The 27,917-nt window shown below is 40.7% G+C and overlaps 1 protein-coding gene across 2 annotated transcripts; it reads left to right on the top strand.

Annotated features, from left to right (window-relative positions):
* The first annotated feature begins 38 nt into the window (after positions 1-38).
* Positions 39-27,286, top strand: rab11fip4b (RAB11 family interacting protein 4 (class II) b). 2 transcript variants are annotated; one of them, XM_083977123.1, is made up of 14 exons: positions 39-508; positions 11,960-12,210; positions 12,498-12,683; positions 14,040-14,174; positions 17,042-17,077; positions 18,080-18,179; positions 19,673-19,776; positions 19,946-20,086; positions 20,470-20,551; positions 21,321-21,458; positions 21,700-21,858; positions 23,573-23,653; positions 24,133-24,276; positions 24,823-27,286. In XM_083977123.1, exons 1-14 carry the CDS (start codon positions 431-433, stop codon positions 24,937-24,939), a joined length of 1,752 nt encoding a protein of 583 aa, XP_083833249.1. In that variant the 5' UTR covers positions 39-430; the 3' UTR covers positions 24,940-27,286. The 2 variants fall into 2 exon arrangements, with proteins under 2 accessions (XP_083833249.1, XP_083833250.1); XM_083977124.1 differs by lacking the exon at positions 23,573-23,653.
* The last annotated feature ends 631 nt before the right edge of the window (positions 27,287-27,917 follow it).

The following is a 27,917-nucleotide window of genomic DNA, read 5'->3' as shown; positions in this document are numbered from 1 at the left end:
ACAACTGTTGCCTGATCTGAGCTCTCACACTGTGTGAATGTGAGGCAGCCGGCAAACCAGCCAGCCAGAGAGGGACAGTGTGTGAGTGTTAGGGTGTGAGGTGCAGAGTCTGTGCTTGTGTTTGTGTGTGTGTGACTGTGTGTGTATGTATGTGTGTGTGTGTGTGTGACAGAGAGGGAGAGAGAGAGAGAGGCAGTGTAGGGAAAGCCAGGCAGCCGGTGCAGTGTTTTAAAGTGAACGATACACTGCGCTCCGCTCCTCTGCCTCTCTTTGGACTATACCACTATCAGGGACTCACCCTTTGGACTATCCCGACTACATTTGAAGGGAACACCTGTGTGTGTTTGGTGTGTGTGTGTGAGTGTGAGTGTGTGTGAGTGAGTGTGTCAGCTGAGACAACAGACTGAGCCCTGGTGAACAGGGCAAGTGGATGACTTCGGTGGATGAGGGTTTGGCTGGTGGAAAGAGGGGGATTGCTGACCATGGACTCCCCTCACTAGTAAACGGGGTAAGCAACCAGACTGCACCCATGCTGAAATGTGGGGGTGATGAAAGAGTACTTGACAGAATGAGAACAGAAACAGAGAAAGGACTCAACAGAGACATGAGAATTCAGTGGATGAAAAGGAAGAAAAAAAACACACACAGATAGTTTATGTGTCAGAGGGAAGACTGGTTAGTTAAAGGGGGGTAGTTCAGCTGCAGTGCAGAGTCCATTGTCCCCCAGTATGCGTTTGAAAATGTGGGTGTTGTTGCATGTAGTTGACCCTGCCTCACAGCTTGCATGTCTGTCTTGCTCAGCTGTTCGTGTCTGTGTCATCACACGGCGCTGTCCTGTCTCTTCTGTTCACTCTCTTTTCATCCCTGTTTGCTTTGCAGTGTCCCCTTCTATCATCTCTCTCTCCATCTCTTCCGTTCACTTTGTGTTTAGTTCGCTCTGTTGCGGTTCAACGTCTCCCTGAAGGTAATGGGATTAATTGGAAACCAGGGTGGCTGAAAGGAGAGAGAATGACAGAGAGGGGGCGAGGGAGTGATCAAAAGAAGTGTGCAGGGTAGATATTGATTGACCATGCAGGTGTAAGATGGATTGAAAACAAAGGAAAATTGAGGAATTGCGCAAATGCAATGAAAGGTTTGCTGTATCACATGTGGATAACATAATTGAAGTTATTTTCATTTATTTTGGCCATGGGTTAGGAATTCAATATGTCGCTGGACAAAGAATATTATTTTGAGACATTTTCAGATGTTCTAAATCATATTACGGTTAAATCGTAATGGACACTGGCCACAATCTGGTCAATAAGAGGTTTTTAATCTTTTTAAATTTTTTTATTAGGCTTAACAATATTTCAGAATACAGCGATGATCAGAAAAAGCATAATACTTGTTGGCAGTAACCTTGTGACTGTTTTGACTGTACCAAGTTAAGTTTTGTCAACAGTATTATCCTGTTAACAAAACAAGTCTGATGTCTGTTGCACTTTGTACCGTCTAATATTCATTCAGTCCAAAAATAGAAAGGCAAGGTGAGTTTCATTTGTGTTGTGGTGATCCCAGTAGCAACATGTGACGTCAGACTCTAGTCTTTTGAATGCTCCAGGTCTGTGACTGGACATTACATAATGAGATTTACTCGTCCTCGGCCCAGCAGCATGACATTCTCTTCTGGTTGTTCCAGGCCTGAAATGTTCCTAGAAGACTTTTCTTTTCCACTGAAATTATGTTGATTATTACATAGATTGTTATGATTGCATGGAGCAGCTACAGGGCACAAGTGCAGACACAACGGTATGTGGTTGTATTATACGTTAATTTTGATATTGATGTTGTTAAAAAAAATGGCCTTCAGCCATGTGTCTTTGACAGAGCACAGTGTGTACACCAAGACTAGAATAACTAGATTAGCATACAGGACTTAGCTGTGCTGGATGAATGGGAGCTAATCTGCAGTAGTTAGAGCAGTCACTCCTTACATTGTTACAGAGTTACAGACATAGAAACAAAAACTACATTTACATCCGCTCAGTCATTTAATGTATTGTAGTTTTGAAAGAATAACATTAAACCTTGAGTCTGTGCCAAATATTTACAGATGTCGGTTATGGCTCTCATTTTTTTTAATGATTTTTTTTGCGAGCACAGAATACAAAAACTGGAGTAACGGCTTACAAGGGGCAGTGGCTTGACCACCTGCTGAGGGTCTGCCACCAATGACACACTGAAATGCTCCCATTCAATAGTCAGCAGCGAGAGGGCTTACAAACAGTCGCTTTGAGAAGCACAATGCACTTTGTTAAGGAAAGACAGCAAGGTGCTTTCTTTTCTTTTCTCTGGACATCAGCTTGTTGACACAGAAAGGACGAGCAGTGCGCGCTAGACACAACACACTTTGCCTGTGAGATGCTTGAACAATGCACAAGGCAGCGTTGTTAAGTGTTTGTGCTCCTACAAATGAGTCAGGGTGCCAACGAGTCTTAACTACTCATCTTGCAACTCCTAATTCAGGGGAAACATGACTGAGCCATTACAAATATTGAATCAGTGGACTGCGGGGATACAACAAAATGTTCAGGTTTTTCATCACCTAAATGTGAACAGTTACTGCTTTTATAACTTGTCAACTTGGCCTCTGGAGAATTGTCACAGACATTTAGGAATCAACAATTTATTAGATAATAGGAAAAAAAATCAAATTATAGATTGATTAACACAGAAAGTGATCATCATTTGCCACCCAACAGTGAGCTGTATCACACCCCGTAGTAGGACTGCTAACAGAATACGCTTTTGACTTTGGTTTGACTTTGTGTTGATGTCAACTTCCTGGCTTGGAAACACGCGGTTGAGCAACTCCTGTAGTGTCAACAACTTGAGAGTTCAGAGCAGGTGGTTGACACCTTGTGGTAAAATGGGCGATATAACCTACACACCTTCCTACTTTGTGTGAGAGCTTTTCATAATTACTTTTTAATATGACACTAATACTCTTTAACTTGGATTTTTGTGACACGTGCACTCTCATACGTTTGGCCTCAATTTTTACTTTGAAGTTTCTCTCTCTCTCTCCAGGAATGGTAACATATTATGCACACAGAGATAAGAAAACACCACACAACACTGGACTGTACCTTTTTTTTTTTTTTTTTTTTGGACATTGCACATTTACATACTGGCAAAGAAACTGCACATGTAGAGCATTGACTGGATGTTGTGCACCAGCAGCAGTCAGCAGGATACAAATTGCTGTGCATGCAGCTTTGTAATCTGCAACTAGAAAAAGCATTTCCAAGAATGGAAATGGTGTGACTGCTGATAGCAACTGAACGCTGTTGCAGAATTAGCAAATAGTGCAAGCAGTGATCACCATACAAATGTTTGACCAAGGTTGGAATGGAACCCACAACCTCATTGTCATTAGACTTCCACTCTGCCTCTAGGCCACAGTGCACACACAGTTGCAGAGACTGTTGTCTGTTAATGATCTGCACACTGTCAACATCAAGAAAGCTTGAGAGTCAAGCTTGAATGACTTAGAATGAAAATTTCTGTGAATTTCAGGCTGAGAGCAGCAGTTTCAACATGAAGCAGGTTATCAGAAGTCAACAGATGACGACTGGGAAAATAATTCACTATAATTGTTGTTGAGGCAAGATTTGAACCAGCAACCTTCAGGTCTCCAGACCAGCAAGCTAACCACTAGGCTACAGACAGAGACAGTATGTGAGGGGTAAAGAAAACCTTTGATACAATGAGCTTTATACTATGAGGAATCAAAGACTGTCCAATGACAGCTGAATAATTGGAATCAAAAGTCAAGCAATGATGTGAAATGACTAAGGCAGGAATCGAACCCATGACCATATGATCACTAAACCTTTACTCTGCCACTCGGCTACAGAGAGCACACTGCTTTCAAGACTGTTGTCATTCATTGTAATGTGATGATGTGCTGCAAACTGGTATGAGTAATCAAGGAGATAACAAACACCTGTGACCAATTGAAGGCGGGGGAGGAGAGCAGAATTCAACATAACATAACAAGAGTTCTTCCCTTGGATTCGAACCAGTGACCTTAGGGTTGGGAAGCTGCCACCCTAACCCCTACACTACAGTGGAGTTGTCAAGAAGACTGTTGTCTGTTAATGATCTGCACACTGTCAACATCTAAAAAGTTAAATATTTGAAAAAGTATAAATAGTTAAAAAGAGAAAAGTAATGCCAATAAAGTTCAAAAAAAGCTGCACGTTTTGATATATGAATTGTTGAAATAGCACAAAGTATGAAGGACTAGAAGAAGACCGTAAAAAGGCGGAAGAAAATGGCCAAACAGAAGAACAATAGTGTGACTGCTTCAGCAGTCACACTAATTAATAGAGCTAACGTGTCCTGTCATGTTCTTTGGGACTGGGTCTATGTAATTATGCAGTTCACTCATTAATTTACACACATAAACACACAAATAAAAACAACAGAAAAAAAGACTGTCTGAATCAAGGGATGTATTTCAAGTTCGCCTTGTTTAACGGACCCTTGGTACACAGTACACACACCCTCACACACAGGTTGAAACAGAGGACGAGGAACAAGCAGCACCTGTGCCTCAACTGTAATCTTTAACTGTCACTACAACTTGGTGTCGCCCCATTACACTACATGTAATCTGTATGTTTACCATCACTCTAGAAACCATATGCTTAAAATTCTCCTGATGAAGTCAGGACTAGTTTAAAAAAAATCAACGTACTCATTTACCTTGTCTTGTGATATTTTTATTTTTTAAGTAAGTCATTCTGTGGATTCAGAAATACAACAGTAAACACAAGCATACACTCAGTTTCACAGCTTGAGGTTTCCTGTGCGTGTGCGTGTGTAAGCTGGGTTTCATTTAAAATACCTCTACACAGTCTCCTTGGTGCTGCTGCTGTCCCTCCCCATATTGTCCTTTGTCCAGTGCAACATTCCTGGTAATCCAAGCAGCTACCTGTTTCCCTTGAGGCCCAGGTGGAAACAAATATCTGTATGTTTGTGATTAAACCCTCTGCAGACAGAGCGCCAGTGTTTTGGGAGACGTGACGCGGCTCTGAAAGCCCCAGTTTTGAGTAGGGAGTACGAGAGAGGCTATATTTAAGAGTTCACACAATGGGGAGTCTCGGGTGTTTTGGACTATTTCAGTTGGGAGTGTGTGTGTGTGTTTCTGTCTCATTTACTGAAACCTGAAGTTTCACACAGTGTTGACTTAAATAGTGGTGAAATGTGAGTCATTACTTCCCCTTGTGTAATGTGTGAGTGTGTGCATGCGTAGGAAGAGTATTGCTTAGTATAGAAGGTGAATAATACATGCAGATACATGCACACAAAATTGTGTGCTCATTCTCCACACTCTTGCACAAGTGGTATCGATACAGTCCAACTGATCACTACTCATCAGTGAAGATTTAAGAAGTAAGGCGATGTCAATTACAATTAATTTATAGATGATCGAAATTATTGTTTTATTTTGTCAATGAAATATCAGGGAATAATGAAATACTGTATGTCCCAGAAGTAGAACCCAAAGATGTAGTTCAGAAATAAAAACAGTCAATCATTTTAGTACACTGAAAAATGTTTGGAGTCATTTATTTGAGTAACTCTGATGATTGAGCGATCAGTCAACTGACTGATCATTTCAGCTTTTACGTTGTTCTGTGATTTTTAAAGTCCTTGCACACTTCTTTAAACCTCTTAGGCTCTCCTGTCTCAGAGCTGCGTGTTACCCTGTGGTGAGATCTGAGGCTGGTAACAGAGTCAAAATGCTGAATATCAAAGCAAAAGCATTAAACGATTCACTTTATAGGTGAATGTTTTTGTTGTGGCAGCGCTTGAGGAGCTCAGTGCTTTGCAGGATCGAGAGAGAGCAAGAAAGAGAGAGTGAGGGGAAGGCAGGACGGAATGAACAAAGACAGGGAGATGCAGAAAAGAAAAAAAAAACCTCTGCAGAGAAACGCCTCTTATCACTGGAGCTCAGTCTGATAAACACAACCAGCGAGCGGAGACTCTGCTGCTCTCTGTCTGTCTGTTCCCTTCTCTCCCTTGCTCTCCTGCCTCAATCCCTCTTTCTTTCTTTCCCTCTTTGAATCTGTTTCTCATTCCTCTGCTCATCCTCTAGTCCCTTTCCTGCTGACTCACACTAAATCAAAGCTTCATGAGTGTTGATCGATCCAGTCGATGTCTGTTCATGCCTCATCCAGTCCCACCCCTCACTGCTGTAGCGTTCCATCCTTATTTTGTCTTCTCTGTCTTTAGCACTTGCTCCGCTATATTGTTTCACAACAAGATGGCTACTGCCTGACTACTTACACAACACATGTGCAGCCAGAACAACACATTTTAAAGCCTTATAAACTGCTTAATTCCTCTGCTGAAATGACATACCACAAAAACATTTGCTCAGATATTCTCAGAGGACACTCCCAACATCGGAGCTTCAAACAGCTTGCACCAATATTCACCTGAACATGTGTGTCTTTGTATAATATTTACAGTGCGCAATCTACTCTTTCTTCATTTGATTATAGAGATCCTCTAATAGGAAGTTCTGTAAAAGCTGGAAACCGGTTAAACAAATCTAATGAAAATAGATGAGACACACACAAGAATCTCTGTGTGGAAAATGAGATATTCTTATTATTCCAAGTTGTACATAGTCATGGTCTGTCAAGTTCAAACCCATCTAGTCCGTCTTTTCACATATAGATCAATAAAGCCTTGAAATGCATGGTCATTCACATAATTCTCTGCTGTGCCAGAGGGGCAGATTAATGATTTGTTCAGCACTAAAATGTTATTGACCCTCAGCACTCAGCAAAGACTAAAAGGGTGTGAGGGGAGGTGGATTGAGAGTCTATCTTTTTAATGACACCCGCTACAATGTTGTTCCTGGTAGGACTGCATATGAGAGTAAGTGACTGAGTGGTGAAACAATGTAATTGGTCTGCCAAGTTTCAGACTTATCCTATTGGGCATCTCTCTTTTAAAATTATTTAGTACAAGCGCTTTCAATCGTTGGCCACTTATTCACAGTGTGACTCTTATTTTTAGTCACAATACCAAAACCTTTGCAGGTCTGTGCCAATTACTATGAAATTCCAGTTCTCAATACCAAGTATGATACCAGACCAAAGACAGAAAACAGATTGTCGGTGAGGAAACGGTGTGAAACTTTTGAAACTTTTAATTTAAAAAGTCACAAGAAGAATCTGTATATGGCTGTAGCCTACAGATGTTGTGAGCACTAAGGTCATGTTAAGAGCTGTTGCTATGTTAGGCCAGACAACACACTAACATTAGACTTGCAGAGTGTGTCAGTGTGTGTGTGTAGAGTGTAGCTCATCTGTTTTAATTCACAAACAATAGCATCATACGGCATGTTGCTTCAATAAAGTTAACAACTGAAACTGGCCTTACTCACCCTGAGTTTTGAGCTGTCTTGGAGCTTAATATAAATGTGAGGTTTTTTCCTCTTTTCTATGACATGCTGGCTATTGGTTGTCTATAACTTGTCCCTGCTGATCTATGCCTAACACAAAATATCTCCAAACATCACTTTTGATGTGATTTTTTTGTCCATAAGTCATGATGGACCTGTTGCTCCCATGTCACCTGGTGTTGTCGTTGTTATTGTTTACTTGGGCTGCCTTCTTCTCCTCGTCAAGACTAAAGGTTATTATACTACCCTCCAGTTCAGAAAAAATCAACATCTGCAACAGTTTTCAAACATGTTCTCAATTTCATACATTGACCATCCAATCAAAAACCTTAGGTTTTAGTCTTGTTGTTCCACTTGATACAGAGTTTGGGCCTTTGATGACTGAGAGAGGGATTGACCTCAGAATAATTACCCAATTCCTTACAGCAAGTCATTAGTTCACGTCACTTCCCTGTAAGTCTGTGTGTGTGTCTGTGTATTGTACGTGTGTGCATGTAAGCTTCCAGTGTAACAAGACTAGTATGCTTGATTAAACCAACAGTGATCCAGTGTTTTGTTGACCCATCCTCCTCCATGACAACTTTATCACTGTCCCCTTACTTCCTGCTTTGTTCCCAGCATAATTCATGAATGAACTCAAGGGCTTTGTTCTTGGAAATAAACATGGAAGCTTTTGCTGAATTTTCCTTCTTTCTGGGAGGACAGACTCACCTTGGTAAATCATAGGTCTAACTGGTAATTATGACTCAATTTTGCTTGAATGTGCCAGGTCGGTTGTCTACATTTCCTCTTTAGTTTCCTTTCAAAACTAGCTGTCCATGACAAATTTGCATCATTGATCCAGGATAACAGTTGGGTTATTAAAGTGACTAGAGGTCCCATCAGAGGAAGTAAACTTGCAAATGATTATGGGAAGGAGAAATACATACAATACATTTTATCTCCCTCTGTGCATGTTTGCCTCCCTCTCACCTGTTTTGTACAATGTCTTTACTTTGATTATTGTATAATGGGCTCCCTGGTAACCAGTATTGTACCAGTAACTGAAAAGCAATGACATCATTTGCATCTCACTATTTCTACACTGTCGTCTCCCACAGTGTTACTCAACAACTGTAGCATGTTTCAGGACTCACCATTGGTAGTCATCATTCACATTACATAAACGTCCATGTTCCATTGCCATTCAGCTGAGGTTAATTACTCATTCAGTTACTTCAAAAAGATTTCTAAAGTTGAAGTGTTTCTGTTGCCCCTGTTTTTAGTAGCAACTTTAGTTTGCCACTGGTCTTTCCTCTGCTCTACCACCTGTCTCCCTTTCTTTTCATCTCTCTCTCTCTCCACTTGATGTGTAATTGTCTCTCTAACTCACTTCAGCTGTCCAGAGAGAAGTAAAAAGTGTCCTCCTCTGCTCTTGATGTTCTGTCCCTTTATCTCTTTTCTTCTCACTTCTTATACGTTTCGATTGCGGCATGGATTAAATAATACATTGTTCCCGGAGAGCCTGGCTGTGTTTGTGTATCTCATACATAACTATTCATGCTGCACAATCTTTATCTGAATAATGTGCGTTGACAATCTTTGTGTTTGACCTCAGGTGTGTGACTTTTCCAGAGAGTGTTTTCAGAAAAAAACATGCTTATTCAAATACACATACATAAATTAAATTACATAAATTACATACTAAATTTGTGACGTGGGTGATTCAGCAATGATTGAACAGTGCAGCACTTGCACAAGGAAAGCATTCACACATATACACACACTCATGGCTATACAGCACATGCTGTCCACACACTCACATTGCCATACTAAAATAACACACAACCAGACTACAAACACGGAGCAAAAGTCTGTTCACTCAGCTTGAATCTCAGTAAAGGAGACTGAATTTTCCTCTTTGTCTCCATCTCTATATATTTTCCTTCTCTGACACTGGTCTCACCTGGGAGAGCAGGAGAAAGAACAGAGAAGGAATGATCGGATGTCTGCATTTTAACTAGGTCAGACCCTGCAGCAACAGACTCACAGAGAGATCTCAAAATTATTCTCTATCCTATTTTATCTAAACTTAAATATGAAAAGATATGTACGACGTATGCTGTGCAGACAGAGTAATGATATAAAGCTGTTTGTATCTTTTACATCTGAAAAAGGCAACGTGTTCATATGAAGCACAAATTATTGCAGATGAGAAAAAATAAAATTTGGTATAAATTACTACTATAGGGCGCCAAAAGCATTGAATTAGATTCATTAATTTGTAGTACTTGAGATGAGCACATTTTCATTGTATCTAGTGTTGATTTTTTTATTTTAAAATTTGAGCCCACAAAGAAAGCGCTCAAATACACACTGATTTGTCTAAAGCAAACATTTAACGGCGATAGAAATCCTCCTTTGGCCAAAGTGGATTTGGAGGCCCTTCAGGCTACAGGCAGCACCACTGTAGTTAAAAGCACAGCAGATCTCAGCGTCCTCAGTTCAAAGCCACTGGCTGGTTGGACGCTGTTTGGCAGGCTAGTTGTGTTTGTGCTCGGGGGAATCAGGCAACTCCAAACACTCTGTAGGCTCTGGCAGTTAGAGCCCCCAGGCTGTGCTGGAGCCGGCATCACAGAGTAGAGGCATACTGTAAACACACACACACACATACTTGTACCTCTGTCTTTGTGAGGACTCTCATTGCCATAATGCATTCCCTACCCCCTTACCCTAACCTCAGCCTGAAGCCAAGTCTTAACCCTTCAACGACCCTTTGAATTTGTGATAATTGGTCAGAATGTCCTCATTCCCAAGCTGTAAAACTCAAACTTGACCTCACAAAAATAGAAGTACAACAAGCACACACACATAGACACTCACATACACACATGCTGTAGGATGTTACTGTCCATCAGTGTCTTTGCCCGAAACAAGGGAAGCTTTAATTGGCAGCTTAAATAATGGCACATGTGCTTCTGTTCTCCTGAAACTGGTACTTGACTAGTCAGTTTGTATCATCTCTTTTCCTCTCCGAGGGTAGGCTACTTGATTCTGGCAAACGTTCACCTGAAAAAGAGACAATGAAACTTTTCAAATACCTTTTAAAAGAGCAGCCAGGTTGTAATTATATACAGCATTTGGTTTGTATATTGTATCAGTGAGGCACAAGCACAATGAAGTTTTTAAAAATGAAAGTATGATCTACAGAGTTTGACTTTAACATGACTGTATGGTAGCATTATAACAGCTTGAAATCAGCATTTCCATTTCATGTTTCAGTCTAACATAGTCACAATGTTTGGGCATCCTTCGCAGGTTCAACCTATATTAGTGTACTGAATTTTGATTTTTCTTCTAATATTGTTTCTTTATACTCGCATATCATGTGAGCTATAGCACTGCTTATGAAAAACCTCCTCTCATTCTAACAATAAGCTCAACAGGTGACAGGCTACCCACTGCCTCGGCTTGTTCAAGTTTCTGTATTGTTGTGGTAGCTTCCACAGTCTCTGTGACTTACCACACACTGTGTTTCTTTTTCTGCTGCAGGGAAATAAAAGGGGCTGGTCGAAAGAATGCTATGAGACCTTTATCCTCCTGTGTTACTTCAGACCCCATGTTGGCTATTTGTAAAAGTGCAGATCCCCAGTCAAAACGTTGACTGGCTACTTTTTGACTTGATTGTATGTAAGCATGAAGTTTGGTGTGTGGGTGATGTGTGCTTGTGGTTGGTTGGTTGGTTATGGGATTACAAATATAATATACAGGATTTCTGTCAATGGCTTTATAGTTTCAGTCATTTTAGTTGCTGAAATCTCTCATGCCTGTAATGTTGTCCAATAATTACCTGACCGTCCTCTAGCTGTGTTGCTGTCTCTCTGCCTCACCTACATCTTTATTTTTCACCTCTCTCTCTCCTCTATAATCTCACTTTACTGCTAATTCATAGTCATCTTTTTTTGGCTCTGTTCCTGCTTTCATCTCCGCACTTGTTTCCTGTTTGTTTTTTTTCTTTTTCACACTTTTCAGACACTTTGATACGTTTCTATTTCTCTCCATCTCTGTTATTCACTGTTACTGTTACTGTCTCTCTTGTCTCTCTCACCTGCCCCCCTCCTTCACTGTGCTCTATTGTTCAGTTGTGCAGTCATGCTGAGATAAGTCCTTGTTCTCTGTTGCATCAGACTAGAGTTCAGCCGCTATAGAGTGAAGCTAGATGGAGCAGGACCTGTGACCTATAACCTATGACCCTTTCACCCCTCTATAGCGCTCCAGACCCCCACTGGGAACTTAATCTACAAGTGTTAACCACATTACCTGGAGCAACCAAACCTAACCAGTCAACAATCTCTGAAGAAACACTGTATAATATTTGCTTTAACACAGCTGTTCCCAAGCTCTTAAATGTCTCTGTTGTTATAGTCAGTTTTTATAAATGTATTTCTTTCTACTCATCATAAACTCTGTGTCTCCTTCAACCCCCTCTCTCCCGTGGTCTTTCTCCAGAGTGGTGAGGAGGAGCGGCTTTGTCCGGTCATCATGTGCACGCGGGCCTTTCCTGACCCCGTCCCTGAGTGCCAGCTGTTCCCGGGAGAGGTGGAGGAGCCTGAGGAGGAGGTGGCAGACGAGGGCAGGGAGAGGGAATCCGACAGAGACAGTGCTGTGGAAAGCACCCAAGGCTCAGACACCTCCGACGGGCCGATCAGACCAGGCGACAAGGAAGACGCACTGGGAGATCTGTTTTTCCCTGGGGAGAAGTAAGCACTGCTCCACATTTTCCTCTCTTGTCTCTAAATCAGAAGTTGCTCTTTGTTGCAGAGCTCCTTTGTGCCGAGCTATTAGATGTGTCTACAAGATATTCTCTTCTGAAATCAAATAGAAATGTGTGATGATAAGATAACAAGTTGTGTCATCATTAATTTCAGAAGAAAATCATTTGTAGTACAAAGGCACTCAAGCGGTGCCTTCTGTTTTGATTTGACCCCTAAAATTAAGATAATGAATACAAAGTGAGTGATACCAACCTCCACCTCTTTTTGCTTAGGTGTGGTCACACTAGCATCTCAGTGACCTCTGACCTATCAACACGTTCCTCAGCCTCTCTGAACGAGGAGCAGTTTGAGGACTACGGGGAGGGGGACGAACCAGACTACACTCTCAGCAGCCCCTGTCCAGACGACGAGACTCGTACCAACGGATACTCTGACCTTGGCTCATCTGTCCCCTCGAGGTACGAGAGAAAATGTTTGAATACTTGGTCACATATTAATATGGTACTGGACTAATAAAAACTGCTGGCACTTCCTGGTTTATGAAGACAATATAAGTCACTGATATGAAAGCTTCTGCCCCACCTCCTCCAGAGTTGTCAGACTCTTTCTCCTACTCTGCATGTGCTGAATAGCAAAGTGAATAATGACAGTTTTGACAACCTTATACACTGACTATCTTTGTTCAAAGGTATATAAAATGTGAATGTATGTAAATGTTTATAATTACTGCGCAGCCTTCATCTGTCTTCTTTCAGAGTGACATTTTCTCGTAGCCCAATGAGCCCAATGAGCTTGGAACCACTGTGCAGGCTTGTTCGCTTTTTCGTCATGATAAGGCAAAATGTAAAATACTGACCAGTTTCAACTTTGTTAAATATAATTTACTTGAGCCTCTGCAGAATCATTACCTGACTCATATTATTCTGGGTCTTGACTGTAGTGTGTCTTAGGAGTTCTTGCCCTTAAGGCCACATTAATATTCATCAAAGGCCTGTATTTAATGGGATTAAGTCTCCCGGCTGATAGACTGGCAATACAGCTCCATGTTCCTTCCACGCATACCAAGCAGACAAAACTCTCCAAATGGAGTTGGCATGGAGATTTAAATTCAAAATGAGGCCCAGATTTACAAGAAGTATTAGACTACTCAGCATGAGAAAGAAGTGAAGTTATCGTACAAAGTGGGTTAAAGGTAGCTACACTTGCTGGTTTTGACGTAGTGCCCCTAAACCAAAGAAAAAATCCTCCCAAGTCATCAGTTTAAAAGTTGAGATTCTTGAACTCGGCTGTGAGCTGTTTTGACTTCAGCATAAACAGGGCTCTTGGAGGAAATGAAGGGATTTGTGAGAGTTACTGGAAACTGTAACAAAATCAGGGAGTGCTTGTAAAACCGCGATAGGTACAGTATAATGCATTATGGCTATTGTTTATTTTGGCAACAGATCTGTAAATGAGGTCATCATTTTTATGCCCTGATTTGGACATAAAAGTTGACAACCCATTATAATACATTAAACTTCATACTGTTGTATTTCTAGAGTCAAATATTCATTTTGTATCAATACTGAGGACCTTTGTAGTAAAGGAATCATTTTTGACATCTTTTTTTTTTCTGTTTAGGTTTAATTTTTATTGCTGTTAATTTCATGTTGCCTGATCAGATTTCAAGGTGTCTTGGCACAGACTACATGGTCTCATGCTCTCATGTGATCAAAGCCAGTTCAATTTGAAATTACTCAAAATAAATTCCTCCAATTGTTTTCATCTACAGATAAAAAAAAAAACAACAACTATGTGTCTGTGTGTGTTTACAGTGCAGGCCAAACTCCTCGTAAGGTGCGTCAGCATTACACCGGTGAACTGATGGATGTCTACTGTTCTCAGTGCAGCAAAAAGGTCAACCTGCTGAATGACCTGGAGGCCCGCCTCAAAAATCTGAAGGCCAACAGGTAGGACATAATCACAAAGCCAAACACAAATTACACAAATTACACAATATTACACAAACCCCACACAGCCAGGGAGGAATGTTTGTGCAGCCTTTAGCCTTTAGCTCTCCTCAAACCTTTCCCGCTGACCAATGTGCATTGGCTGTTATCCCGTCAAATCAAATCACTAGCATATATTTGCTGACTGCAGTTCTCCCCTCCAGTTTTATTTCAACTGAATCCAATAGTCTTTCCACATGGTGCATTTAACTGGAGCAGCTTCACTTCCCCAAAGCAAAAGCTTCAATTTGGAAAAAAAAACAAAAAAAAAAGGTAGGGTGACATACTTCTGTGGAGAATTAGCATTCATTTTGTGAGTCATTTTAGCCATGATACATGAAAGGCAGTAATTTAAATTGTTTAATAGAAATAGAAACAGACAGTACAGAGGTGTTTAAAGTGGTTCTCTTGTTTCATGCACAAACAAACATCATCATCGTCTCTGATGTGCACACACACACACACACAAGCTCACGCAAAGACTAATTGATTGTTATATAAGACTGTCGCTCCCATGCTTACCTCACACCGCTGTAATAGGGAGACTATTATTAGAGACATAATCCCAGGTAACCATTAATAGCTGCACGGTCTACCTGCAAGCTCAAGTGCACACACTCACACACACAGACACAGGCTCATTTGACAACAATACATTTAGTATAATAATGTTTTTGAATACAGCAAGTACTGCAAAGTCACCATTTCTCTTTATTACCCTCTGCTGACTCTGCAGGATTTCCCCCCAGAGAGACTGTTTCATAATCCAGCATGGGTCTCCTTGTTAGACCTATGCTTTCCCATTATGAATAATGAAGAAGAGATAGGCAGAAAGAAAGAGTTAGAGTGGAAAGAGCAATAATGAGAGTGTAAGTGGGGTGTAAATGAAAGTATATCGATCACAAAAAGTTCTTTCTGAGCACAGAGTAAGTGAATCAAATGGTGCCGGGAATCGATTTTGAAAAGGGAGGTTAATTTTATGAAACACGTTGTAGGTCCTGTGAACAGATGTGAAAGTGCCTGACAAACAAAACGGGGCACCCGTGAGATCAATCCAGAGGGTGATGGATTTCAGGCAAGGCTAAAGGGATTCAGAATGGACAGATGAAGGAGCACTGCCACTAAGCAGCGTGGAGTATTTAATGGATCATTGCCAAACTTATTTATCCCATTTTGTTTAATTAAATTGCCCTCATTGGAGCATGAGTAATAGCCATGGGGAATTAGTCTGCTTTAGACCACATAGGAGAATATTACATACCCATTCATGTTAAGTATCCTAAGTGTTGTATATCTCACTTAGTGTTGACTTTTGGGAGCTGCTGCATGTGTGTTTACATGTAACTTCTGAGCTGTAGTACTGTCACCGGGGATGTTAAACATTTTGTAGCACAGCTTGAAAAGATCTTCAATTAACTGATTTTGTACACAAGAGTATGGGTCAAGGATACATGTACAGAAATGTTTAATAATAAATGTGGCAGTTTTGAGCTTTTGAGTTCAGAGACTGAAAATAAATTCTACTGTATTGTAATTCTACTTCACAGTCTGGCCTCACATCTTCACATAGTTTTGTCCCTTTTACACATCTCAACTCTCTTATCCATTAAAGGCAAAAAAGCCCCCAAAAATATACTTAAAAACAAACAAACAAACAAAAAAAAAACCTCTTGATATTGTTTCACCCTGAGTCTTACAGTTGTGTTTCTACAGTTGCCCTCTGCACTGCCTAGAATACATCTCCTTCACAGTTTGGTTAACGAAGTAGGTTTGAACTGAATGTGTGAATGTGAGAAAATCTATGTATGAGGGTTTTGCTGTTTATGCCTCCATGGATTATGTTTTCAGGTTGTCCATCCGTCAGTCACATTCTCATAAACGCAGTATTTTAGTAACGTCTTGAGGAAATTTCACCAAATTTGGCTTAAACACTCACCAGTGCTCAAGGATGAACTGGTCAGAATTTGGTCAGCTCAAAGGTCATTGTGACATTTCTAAACATTTATTTGGCCATCACTCAAGAAGTCATAGGCTAATCATGACACAATTTAACACAAATGTCTTACAGGATAAAATGATGAAGTGATGACATCCAAAAGGTTAAAGGTCAGCTTCACTGTAACATCAAAACACCTCTGGGCATTATTCAGAGCTGCAACTCAGGAGCAGAAGGGGAGATTGTCATCATATTTCCTGCAACGTGACTGGACGGCAGAGACGTACGACTGCTAGGCAGTAATTCTAATTAGCAAGATAAGAACATGACATGATCAACCACCGACATCATAATCATTACGGACTAACAAACTTGGATTGACACAACACAGGCAGAGACATGCACAAAGCTATTTCACATGAATGTGACTAGGATCTTTGTTGTATTTGTGCACATTGGACTGACATATTTTGAACAACTTTGCCAGCTTATCAAGCCCCTCCCTTTTGTGCATAGGGTTAATGATGATATCAGTTTTCTGTCTACACCATCTGATATTTTGTATGACCCAGCAGTGTGTTTGCTAAATCTGTTAACCCAAAGGAAAACTCTCTGACTGAGAGAGATCTTGAGTTTTTATTCCCTCTGAGACAGTTGCTGAACAAACACAACCCCCTGCTCACTGAACCTGGAGTGAAATTGTATTAACATTGACGTGTCCTTCAGTGTTTCTTTTCTCTATCTGTCTCCAATGTATCGTACTGTCAAACAGAATAGCCAGAATCTTAATTGCCATCAGCAGTTATTTCCAGTGTATTGTTGAGCTGTGAGTCTAGACATATCAGTAGCAATTCACTGTAAAATAATGTCTCCATTTTTTCCCCCTCTGTAGCCCCAACAGGAAAATCTCCAGCACTGCTTTTGGAAGGTAGGTCACTTACCTGTGACTGTGTGTGTGTGTGTAGGTCACTCATTTGTGTGTTTATGCATTATACAACCTGTGCTGCACGTGTTTGCTCTATTTGTTGACAGAGACACACACATACGAGATTAGCAGCCACTGCTTTCTTATCACTCTGCTGGCCGACCATTGTGCTCTAACAGCCGGGTTAATTACTAACGAGTTTTGTCAGAGAAAACACAGGATGTCTCGATGAAATTAATCTGGTCTGTAACCAAGCATGCTGTAGAATCTTTTGTTTTTGTGCTGGAGCTGAGGAAAAGAGTCTGGATGTCAGCTTTTCATGGGGCAGACACTCCTTGGCCTGGCTGAGATGTTTTGTATCTAGGCTTTTGTCCTATTTCCACCCACAGTAACTGAGTTATAGTGACAGAGTGAAAATGGCCTGTCAGTCCTGATCTATGTATTCAATATACGGTTTGGCTCTCGCCCTCTTCCTTCTACTGTCCTCTCTGCCTGCTTTGATTATGTCGTTCACTTTATTGCTCTCTTTATCTATACTTTCTGTTATTTCTACTTTGTGTTACCTCCTCTCCTCTCCTCTCCTCTCCTCTCCTCTCCTCTCCTCTCCTCTCCTCTCCATATTGTTAATCTCAGTAATGGAGTTCTCAAATAATTCCATCAGTGAGAAAGGAGGCAGCTGTAGTTGGCAGCATGGATGTCACACTTGACACAGTCAAATATACACACACACACCAGTGTGGGTGTCTTTCTTATGCTTCTAAACAAAATGTGTGTGCCTCTGCGTGTACCAATTTTAATTCTGTTTGCCGGCTTCCCCTCTCGGCTCTGTCCTATATCATCCATCTTGCAGTAAAATTTCTGCAGGGCAAAGGAGACTTACTTTCAGTCTCTCGCTCGCTCACTCTCTCTCACACACACACGCACCTGGAGCTAGCTGGTTCTCACCTGGATCTATTTATTATTGTTCTTCCTCTAAAGATTGTGTATCCCTGTGTGTCTGAGCAGGCAGCTGCTCCACAACAGCAACTTGAGCAGCAGTAATGGCAGTACGGAGGATCTTTTCCGAGACAGCATTGATTCCTGTGACATCGACATCAATGAAAAGGTATGAATACGTCTGTGTCCGTGTGTGTGTGTGTGTGTGCAGCCATATGTTGAGCTTTGTCAATAGACTTCTATTTAGCTAAATTCTTCCACAAAATAATTGAAGTTCTAGCACTTGCTATTTGCACGTGATCACTGAAAACCCATAAAAGAATAAATATCTCTCCCTCAGCTTTACACAGTTGGCACTAAAATCACAGAGGGTGAGGACATGTTCCTGGTGGATGCACAGCCTCAGTTGAAAATGCTAATTTGCATGATCCCTGTCAGGATTCCTCTTACGTCTGCAGAATAAAGGAATATATGAATGTTGTTTACAATTTTCAAACACTCAAAACCTTAAAAAAAATGCACAGTTGGTAAAATGATGTTGTTTTGTGCTAAGACATAGGTATATTGAGTTTCACATTATTTTAAAGGAATATTTCAACATTTTGGCAAATTCGCCTATCTCTATAGTCTTAGGAGTAGGTTCATTACCTTTAATTGTCGGTGCAAGCTGTTTTTAGATCGGTGGGGGAGAGATGTGAGCTGCACAGTATTTCCACGTTTCCCTCATCAAACTAAATACACAATCAGAAAAACTCTCGTGGACAAGTTGTGATCTGCACATTCACCGGGGAAATAATAATGGAACGTTAGGAGACGCAGTTATTTTCGAGGCAAATGCGTAACCGAAGCTATCTTTCAGACATAGCTGCTGGCCGGAGTTAGCCTCGTAAACCAGCCTCTCGCGGAAATGCATTTCATTTCATTTCTCGGGAGAGTCTGGCCTCATCCCCCCTGCAAGCGTTTGGGGTGGGCGGGAGCTGGGCGGGAGTAGTAGCAAAGACGGTTTAATATCTTTGGTAGTAGCGTTGACAGACAACCCCATTCAGCCAATAAGCAAGTTGGTGTAGTGACGGGGCTTTGCACCAGTCGGTCCCTGATTGGCCAACGTGCTGTGTCAATCAGTGCGGGCGACGCTGATTGGCTCGGCCTTCTGAGGGTTTCAGTCCAAACGCTTAGACTCTCCCTCGGAATGAAATGAAATGCACTTCCGCGAGAGGCTGGTTTACGAGGCTAGGCCGGAGTGATTTCAAAAGCAAGAGTATTTGCTTCAAGTGTCGTAATGTTATATATTATACATTAGGCAAAGCAAGGCAATTTTATTTGTATAGCCCGTGTTTACAAACAGTTTGTCTCAAAGGGCTTTACATGGCATCATAACAACATCCTCTGCCCTTATTTCATAGCGTAGCGAATGTGCAGGTCACAACTTGTTCGACAATTAAAGGTAATGAACCTACTCTTAAAACTATAGGGGTTATGGCAATAGGCGAATTTGCCAAAATGTTGAAATATCCCTTTAAATGATTTCTGGCTTTATTGGACACAATAAGCAGAATGACAAGTGGATCATTTGGCGTTATAAATATCGGAATATAATTATCAAACTTGATTATGTTAATAGTGTAAATCCAACTTTCAGAGATTTGTGTCTGTTTCCATCAGGTGAGTTTTCTGGAGAAGAAGGTGGCAGAACTGGAGAATGAAATTCTGACGAGCAGTGAAGTCAAGTCCAAGCTGAAGCAGGACAACACACAACTAGTACACAGGTACAGTCTAAAAGCTGGGTTTCAGAAATACATTAGATTTATTTTAGAATAAAAGTTTGTATCCCTGAACTGCACCAACAGATCATTCTTAAATCAAATCAAATTCTTTTTTTAGCCTAATTATGACGGTGTATTAATTACATTTTTTCTGGCATATTCATCATCTCAGGGTTCATGAGCTGGAAGAGCAGCTGAAGGACCAGGAGACACGAGCAGAACAAAATCTGCAGGAGGAGCTAAGACGACATCGAGAGGCGTACAGCAAGATGGAGAGAGACATGAGCACACAGACAGAGCTGCTGACTAACCGGTGAGAAACATAACGTACACAAACACATTAACATACTCTTCAATGTCAATGTAGTTTACATAGGTTTTGATTGTTTCTAAATGCATCAGTGTTGTATCAATGAAGCTGATATACATTTCAGATAAAAGAGCACTTCTTAATATGTTGGAATCAGACCAAGCAGATTTAAGATAAATATAAGATAAAATAAATCCCCTTGGTTGTTGAAAATACAGATTAAATATCTGTATGCTAAACAGAGCACAGGGATTTCTCCTGGGGTTTGAAGCTGCCTCTGGATGTGCTGTGGTTGTTTGCATAAAACAGTGCCCTAGCCGCCTGTGAGACACACTTATGCTATGTATATAAAAGTACACTGACAGACTGGAATTTGTGTTTTTTAGAGTTAAGCAATTGGAGGAGGAGAACAATGAAATATCTTTTAACATGAACCGATTCAAGTCGCAGACAGAGAAACTGGATGAGGTAAGCCATACTTACTTTTCTTAGCGTTTTCTTTCTTTTATCATGTATTTTCTCTATTCAATCTTAACTTTAGCATTTATATTAGAGTTAATATCAGGTATGACTGCTTGTTTCTCTTTCTGACATTCAAGATCTTTGCGATTTTCACATTTTGCTAATTTTCCAAAATGTCAGGTTTGTTACATAGTAGGCCTAGTCAAATATTGCTGAGTATGTGCACAAACATACTGCCACAGATTATGAGGAACTGTATTTACAGGATGAGATGATAAACACAGTTGCTGGGTGTCGAGCCACACCTCCATTTTAAGATGGCAAATGTAAATGACTCCAAACTTGAAAGTCGTGAAGTGCATGTTGTTAAATCAAAGGTGTCACAGAAAACGTATGCAGATTTTTTTTTTTTTTTGACAGAATGCTAAATCTCTCACAGTGTGATTGATTAACATTTTGTCCAAAGTGCTTCTGCGTACTTATTATATTCACCCAGTTGTTCACACAGTCATGCATCATGCCCATACACACACTCGTACACATATGGAACAGCTATCCGGGGCACTTACAGGTTCAGTGTCTTGCCCAAGGACATACGGACTGGAGGTCAAATCATCAATCTGATTTATTTGATGACCTGATTTACCTGAGCCACCACCGCTGCCCCAGATATATCTAAAAGAGTCTGTAAATAGAATAGAAATAACTGAAACACGGTAGAACATTACAAACTTAAACCATAACTGTGCCTGTGCGTCTGTGTTGCTATGCACAGGAGAAGCAAAGAATGACTGACAAGTTAGAGGACACCAGTCTGCGCCTGAAGGACGAGATGGACCTCTACAGGAAAATGATGGACAAACTGAGGCAGAATAGACTCCAGTTTCAGAAAGAAAAGGAAGCGATGCAGGAGGTGGGTGGCATTGTTTTATGCAATCATACATACACACACACACACACACACACACACACACACACACACACACACACACACACACACACACGCAGAGGCAAGGTTGTTTGTTTGACTGCTCATTTTATTTCCTGTCTCTCACACTTCTCTGTCTCACAGCAGTTATGTCACCTCAGACACCTACAAATAACTGCATTGACATTATATAACATTTTTCATCCATCCTTTATCTCTTACATAGCTGATAGAGGACCTGCGCCGAGAGCTGGAACATTTGCAGGTATTCAAGCTGGAGGCAGAAAGGCCTGGCCGCAGCCGCACCTCCTCCTCAAGCCTGGTGGATTTCAACAGCAGGACCAGGGAGGTGGAGCTAGAGCATGAGGTCAAGAGACTCAAGCAGGTACTGATGAAAGGCTCTTTTCAAGTACTTTGTTGTGCATGATCAGTAAGTAACTACAGTAGGTAGTGTTTGTGAGGGGTGTCTGTGTACTGAGTGTGCTTTGAGATGCTGAGATGATTGTAAGAGGCTCTCACATAGATTCAGGATTGGATCCTATTTAAAGATAGTGTTATTTAAGTGTTTTGGGTGACCGTTTTTGTTTTTTACTCAAAACATAGAAGAAATTATTTCTGCTCACTGTTATACTCTTTTTTTTTCAAAATGTGTCTCAGTCTTAGCATTATGCTACATACTGTACTCTGTAGTGCTTCTCTGACTCTCACTGCAATTTTGTAATCTGACTCTCACTGCAATTTTGTAATCACACTAAAAAATGTAATTCAGCTAATCCCTGTATTATTTCTACAAAGAAGTCTTTCAGGCACAACAACCAAATTTCAGTTGAGCTTTGCATTTTTGGCTATCCATCTTTTTTTTTTCCATAAAAGGCACAATTGCAGCACTGAAACAATATATTGCACTTACATTACAACACATTCTGAAGCTCCCACAGGATAAACCTGCACAATGATTCAGATGATACAGTTCATAGATCCATACCTGTGTTATATTTATCCCTGCAGAACTCGGTGCACTTAACCTTGCTCTTACAGGGAGTGGTTCCCATTACCACAATAAATTGCTTTTCCCTGCCAGAAGAAACCAAAGTGTGGTACATTTAGAAAATAAAGCCCAATTTTGGTGTTGTTGTGTGTGGACCAGGGATACACACTCTGATCATTTCTACCTAAATTTAGGAAGTACATGATCAGTGGGGTAAGGGGCTGGTAGAGATCACAGCCAATCTTGTTGGGTCTTCCCATTACTGTAAACCTTATAAAAGTAGCACTGTCCTCGAAATGATGTACTGTTGGTAATGTAATGGAGAATCAAGTCAAGCTGAACTTAATCAAAAATTATTATAACAAAAAGAATGTCAGCCATAGCGGGCACAGAATATCTTTTATATGTCTTCCCGCCTCTTTACTTTCAATGTTCCTAGAAACAGGCATCTACCATAGTTAGCCATAGTTAGAAATACCAATGTCACAGTAGTCTCTGCTCAGTGTATAGACCTAGTGCAAAGTAAACATGGGAGATAAGGAAGTACAGACAAGTGTTTTTCAGATGTCCTCTGTGATAAGACTAGTGAAAGCAAAGCCGATATTAACCCTCTTTGAAGCTGTGTCTAACTCACATGTGATGGAATGAATTAGAAATTATGCTTCCAAGTTCCTGGGCCAAAAGAGAGGAGGCTATAAAGAAGAAAAGTTACCACGGCATCAGGCCTTGAGGTAACTGTAAGTGATACATACCCAGTCAGTGAGAATTGCTGATTTGCACAGTGTGTGCATTTTATCAGGGACTTGAGATGATAAGGTCCATGGCCCCCATAGCCTTGAGCCAAACTTGTCACACTAAGTGCAGGCAAGCAAGAAGGGGGCAGATAATAATAGTTTCATACCATCTTCAATCTGCAGATACTTTTTTATGTCTTTCTTTCTATCAGCTCCAGCAGTTTTAGTTGTACAACAATTCAATGTGAATGTCCGTGGCTGGACAAATTATGAAGCTGTGTATACAGCCGCTGCCCTGTAACATCCGCAAGAAGGATAAACTCATTATCTCATACTTGCCTGTGCGCCTCTGTAAATGTCTGTATGTGTGTGTCCAGCGATTTGTGTCCCAGGACTTTCTTCCCCCTGAATTCCAGCACCTGGTGTTGTCCGGGGCTTGGCTCCGTCCTGGTCTGATGGTAAAATTGTTTCTGTGACCTTTGACCTCCCAATTAACAACTAATCACAATGGAGTAGAGTGAACTTGCCAAGGCTGAATTGGGGTCAGTGCTGCAGCCCCCCCTACTAATGGTTTAGGGTAAACAAGGGTGAAGCAAACTGACCTCTTGTCAGCACTCGAAGGCAACTTAATCATGGAGCTTTCATAACACACCCGACAAAGCAGGGGAACAGTTTGTTCTATAACACACATAACCCATGTTATGTCCTGTAGGTGTTGCCAAAATAGATGTCCATTGCTGTGTTGGCTGCTGGATGAGGTACCAAGTGCAGTGTTTTGGTGTATGGGTTGAGTGCGGCTTGAGTAGTGGCCATTAAAAAAAACACACAAACACACACACATTATCATCCCCTGTGTGGTCCAGATACCCATCTCTCATTCTCTTCCTATCTTTCTCCTATCTCCCCTGCCTCTCCCACCCTGATTCTGTATTTTTAGGAGAACCAGAAGCTGAGGGAGCAAAACGAGGAGCTCAATGGTCAGATTCTCAGCCTCAGCCTATATGAAGCAAAGAACCTGTTTGCCACACAGACCAAGGCCCAGTCTCTGGCTGCAGAGATAGATAATGCCTCCAGAGACCAGGTGAAAACCATTCAAATATATACACTACACTGTACATACTATATCCAGTGCAGTTACATTACTCTTATATGACACAGAAAATGGTAATTTTACTGTTAAACAATGCTGCAGCTGCAAAGGTCGACTGTTCTGCAACCACTTAGTTTCTTCAGTGGAGCTGGTTTATGGGATCTTTATGTGCAGTACTTGGAGCATAAGTATATTTCAGGACATATCTCAGCGTGAGTGTTCTAGATACAGTATTACACTATTGTTGATTTGAATCCATTGTGCCTATCATACACAGGCTACATGCTGGACACTGCCATGGAAATAACTTTCCATGCATAAAAATGAATTATTTGCAAGTATATAATTTATACACAGTAGAATTTATATACAGTCCTCATACAGTACGATCATTTTTGTGTTGTCAATATTTAACAGTATATTACTGCATGTATTAGGTCCACACCCTCTTGGGATTCAATAATGAGCTCTTGTGTGGCAATACAATTAGTAGGACTATACTGAATTGAAAATGTGTTTGACATACTTTTTTCACAGTTAATGGAGGCCCTGAAGGAGCAGGAAGAAATCAACTTACGTCTGCGACAGTACATGGACAAAATCATCCTGTCCATCCTGGACCATAACCCCTCCATCCTTGAAATCAAAAACTAGCAGTGACTCAACTGGAATGAGACTCATTTCTTGGACTCGGAGAATGAGGATCATTCCAGTTGCTTGGTCAGAAGCTGCAACTCGAGTCGGGAGTCTGTGCAGGAAAGCAGAGAGAGACAGAGCTTGCCTTGGGAACAGGGACGTATAAATAGACATGCATCGCCCCCTGCTGTTTGTGGCAGGAAGGAAACTTCTTGTGATCCTACACAGAACTAAAGGACCAGTGATCGCTGGCAGACTTCAGGTCATACTACTGTGACTCTTCAACTCGATCTACCCTGTTTTGTTTTTATTCTGTCTATGCTGTGAACTTTAGTTACTGTTACAATTTTGATCTCATGCAGACAAAACTGGTGATTTCTTTCCAGGAATATCCTGCGTTCAACACGCTTGATGTAGTAGGCTACACTGGACATAATGTAGTTGGGCATCAAAACTGGAACAATGTCAGAAGTCTGATGTGGATTCTACTGTATCTTGGTGTCATAGTCACCAACAGCTTGGTACGACATAGAGAGAAACACCTGGCAAGCAGACAGACAACCTGAATGAGACAGACATGAAGGCAGGTCAGTCCACTGTTGCCTGATCTGTAAACTGCCAGTCTCTTCTCCCCAATCATGTAGGTGTGTTCTCCGAAAGCATGTGACATACTTGAACAAGCAGGTGTTAAAAGGAGAAGTGAGAGGCAGAAGTGGTTTGAGAAAGAAAAGGAGAATGCCTTGATTATAAGCTGAAAACAATGAATTAAGCAACAGTGTTGTTTTGTTTTTTTAAAGAGATGGGGAGTCAGATGACAAACCGTGGATGCTTGTAAAAGAAAGTTTTAGTGAAGTCTTTGAGGGTTTATAGGAGGTAAGGATTAATGTTTTTTGTTTATTCTTGAGAACATGTCTTCCAGGATCTTTGAAATAGCACTTGCAGTGTCAATCAGTCCAATGGTGAATATTGTCACCGAGAAGTGGCCCTTAAGTTGGTTGGGATGAGTCGCAGATGAGTGTCACTTTACGGCGCAAAAGCTGCAACCAAGGAGTGTCTTTAAACTGTAACTTCCATGGCTGCTACTTGCTAGCAAAGCAGGGACTTCAAAAGATGCTCTTTTGCTAGCAATAGACCCAATGATGTTGCACAGAAATGTAAAGATATGAATGTACAGGATGTATGGTGGATTTCCATCAGAGTGACTGGTAGCCATTGTAACATGGTTTTACTGAATAACCTGTCTTTATGTGCTCAGATAGTGGATGTGAGCGTCCATCACATTTGGTGCAAACGACTGGATCATCTCATTAAAGCCTGCAGATCACAGATTGTAGTTCATGCCCCGATGGTTCTGTGAAACTCTCTGTAAATACCATGAATGTACAACTTGATATTACACTTTGTGTGTGGCCAAAAAGGCTTTTTGAATTCAAAATCTGTACTTGATTAAGTTGTAACATGTGTACAGTATTCTGTACTGTAATGAGGGGGTCATTGTTTTAGAGGGGAAACTTTACAATCTGCTGTGTTAATGTAATTACTCTAAACTTGAGTTTTGCTTCCTTGCACAAAAAAACTTATTGTTTCTTTTTGCATGGTTCACCTTTTCTTCTGTCTGTGCCTTTTTGAGGACATTTTTCAAGACGATGTTGCTATATAGATAGTTTTTGGAGGTACACTGTATGTCTGTGTCTCACATATTTTCTTGACTTGTAAATGTTGTAATTATATAGTGATAATTTGTATTCATGTGCCACTCACCACTCTTTTTCAGATTGATACTATTTTATACAGTTTTATCACAGAGGAACTTGTGATTGCTTAGATGTCCTATTAGAAAAGCAGTATAGCACAATGCTCTGTAAGGTACGCAAGCCAGGCTAGTAATTTGGGAATATTTTGTCATTGTAATAATTTTTTATGCAGTGGGAGATGTTTAGTTGCATTTCTCAGCTTTTTGTTAGAAGGTCTCATTCTGGCTATTAGGTTTGCTTTAAACTGGCTTTTTATATGGTCGTAAACTGTCTTCCTAACAATAATTAAATGGTGAGCATTATGAGCTATATTGACTTATTTACCAGTACAGTACCTGCTGACTTGTGTCCTGTTTTGCCTCATGAACCCTTTCACTCTATAGTTGCTTGTGCCATCCTAGATTTAAAAAAATGAAACAGTACATTGAGCTATCACGAACTCATTATTTGTAGCTTAAATTTTAAATCATTAGGGCTATCCAATGCAATGTAGAAATGGCAATAAAAAATACTTTGGCTGTGATACTGTCTCATGAAATTTCATCATTTTACTGTTTTCTTTTTTTTTTTGCCCATGCCCATTTATAAAATAAACTGTCATTTCTAAATCATGTAAACATTTATTTTGTTCTTTTTGAACTGAATAGACTACAAGTTATTCCAAATTCTCAATAACAGTTTTATTATTGTGTCTGCTTTCTTTCAGTGATTAGGCTACACACATTTCAGGGGCACTCAGTGAGTCAAGTGTGTAGACAACACATTTATATTATGTCTTTAATAAATGCTTCTTTTTTTTTGGTCAATCACGTTGAGAGATGGCAAGTGACATGATTCCTAAAATTGAAAAACTAATGAGTGAAAGCAAGAGCTGGATCTACTGTAGGGCCTACATCCCCGTGAAAAAAATCTTCCAAATGATGTAAAGCAGTGTAGGCCTGCATATGGCATATGACTGGGGCAAAAAAGAATATGGCCAAAAATATGCAGGAAGCAATTCATCTCAATAGAAACACTATAGGCCTTGTGCTACTGTTCCCATCACAAGCTGTTGGATATTGATGTCTTGCAGAATCATTCCTGTGTAGTGCAAGGGTCTTTTATTATTCGGGTCGGTGTTAGATGGTCAGACTCAGAACACTTTGTAGTCTGTTTGAACTGGATATAAAACGCATTTTTAAAAAAGAAAAGAACATTAGCCCTTTTAACAAACATGGCGTTTCCCTTCTGCGTTGTGGCGCC

This window comes from Trachurus trachurus (assembly GCF_905171665.1).
Source record: "Trachurus trachurus genome assembly, chromosome: 1".
Taxonomy (NCBI): domain Eukaryota; kingdom Metazoa; phylum Chordata; class Actinopteri; order Carangiformes; family Carangidae; genus Trachurus; species Trachurus trachurus.
The sequence above is the reverse complement of the archived record's forward strand: the minus strand, read 5'-3'. Positions and strand labels throughout refer to the sequence as shown.

What these genes read in the sequence shown, in the direction of transcription:
- rab11fip4b (XM_083977123.1), top strand. Translation starts at nt 431, where the DNA reads ATGACTTCGGTGGATGAGGGTTTGGCTGGTGGAAAGAGGGGGATTGCT. An exon ending in TCCCCTCACTAGTAAACGGG is followed by an intron (nt 509 to 11,959) that starts GTAAGCAACCAG and finishes GTCTTTCTCCAG; the next exon opens with AGTGGTGAGGAGGAGCGGCT. An exon ending in ATAATGCCTCCAGAGACCAG is followed by an intron (nt 24,277 to 24,822) that starts GTGAAAACCATT and finishes CTTTTTTCACAG; the next exon opens with TTAATGGAGGCCCTGAAGGA.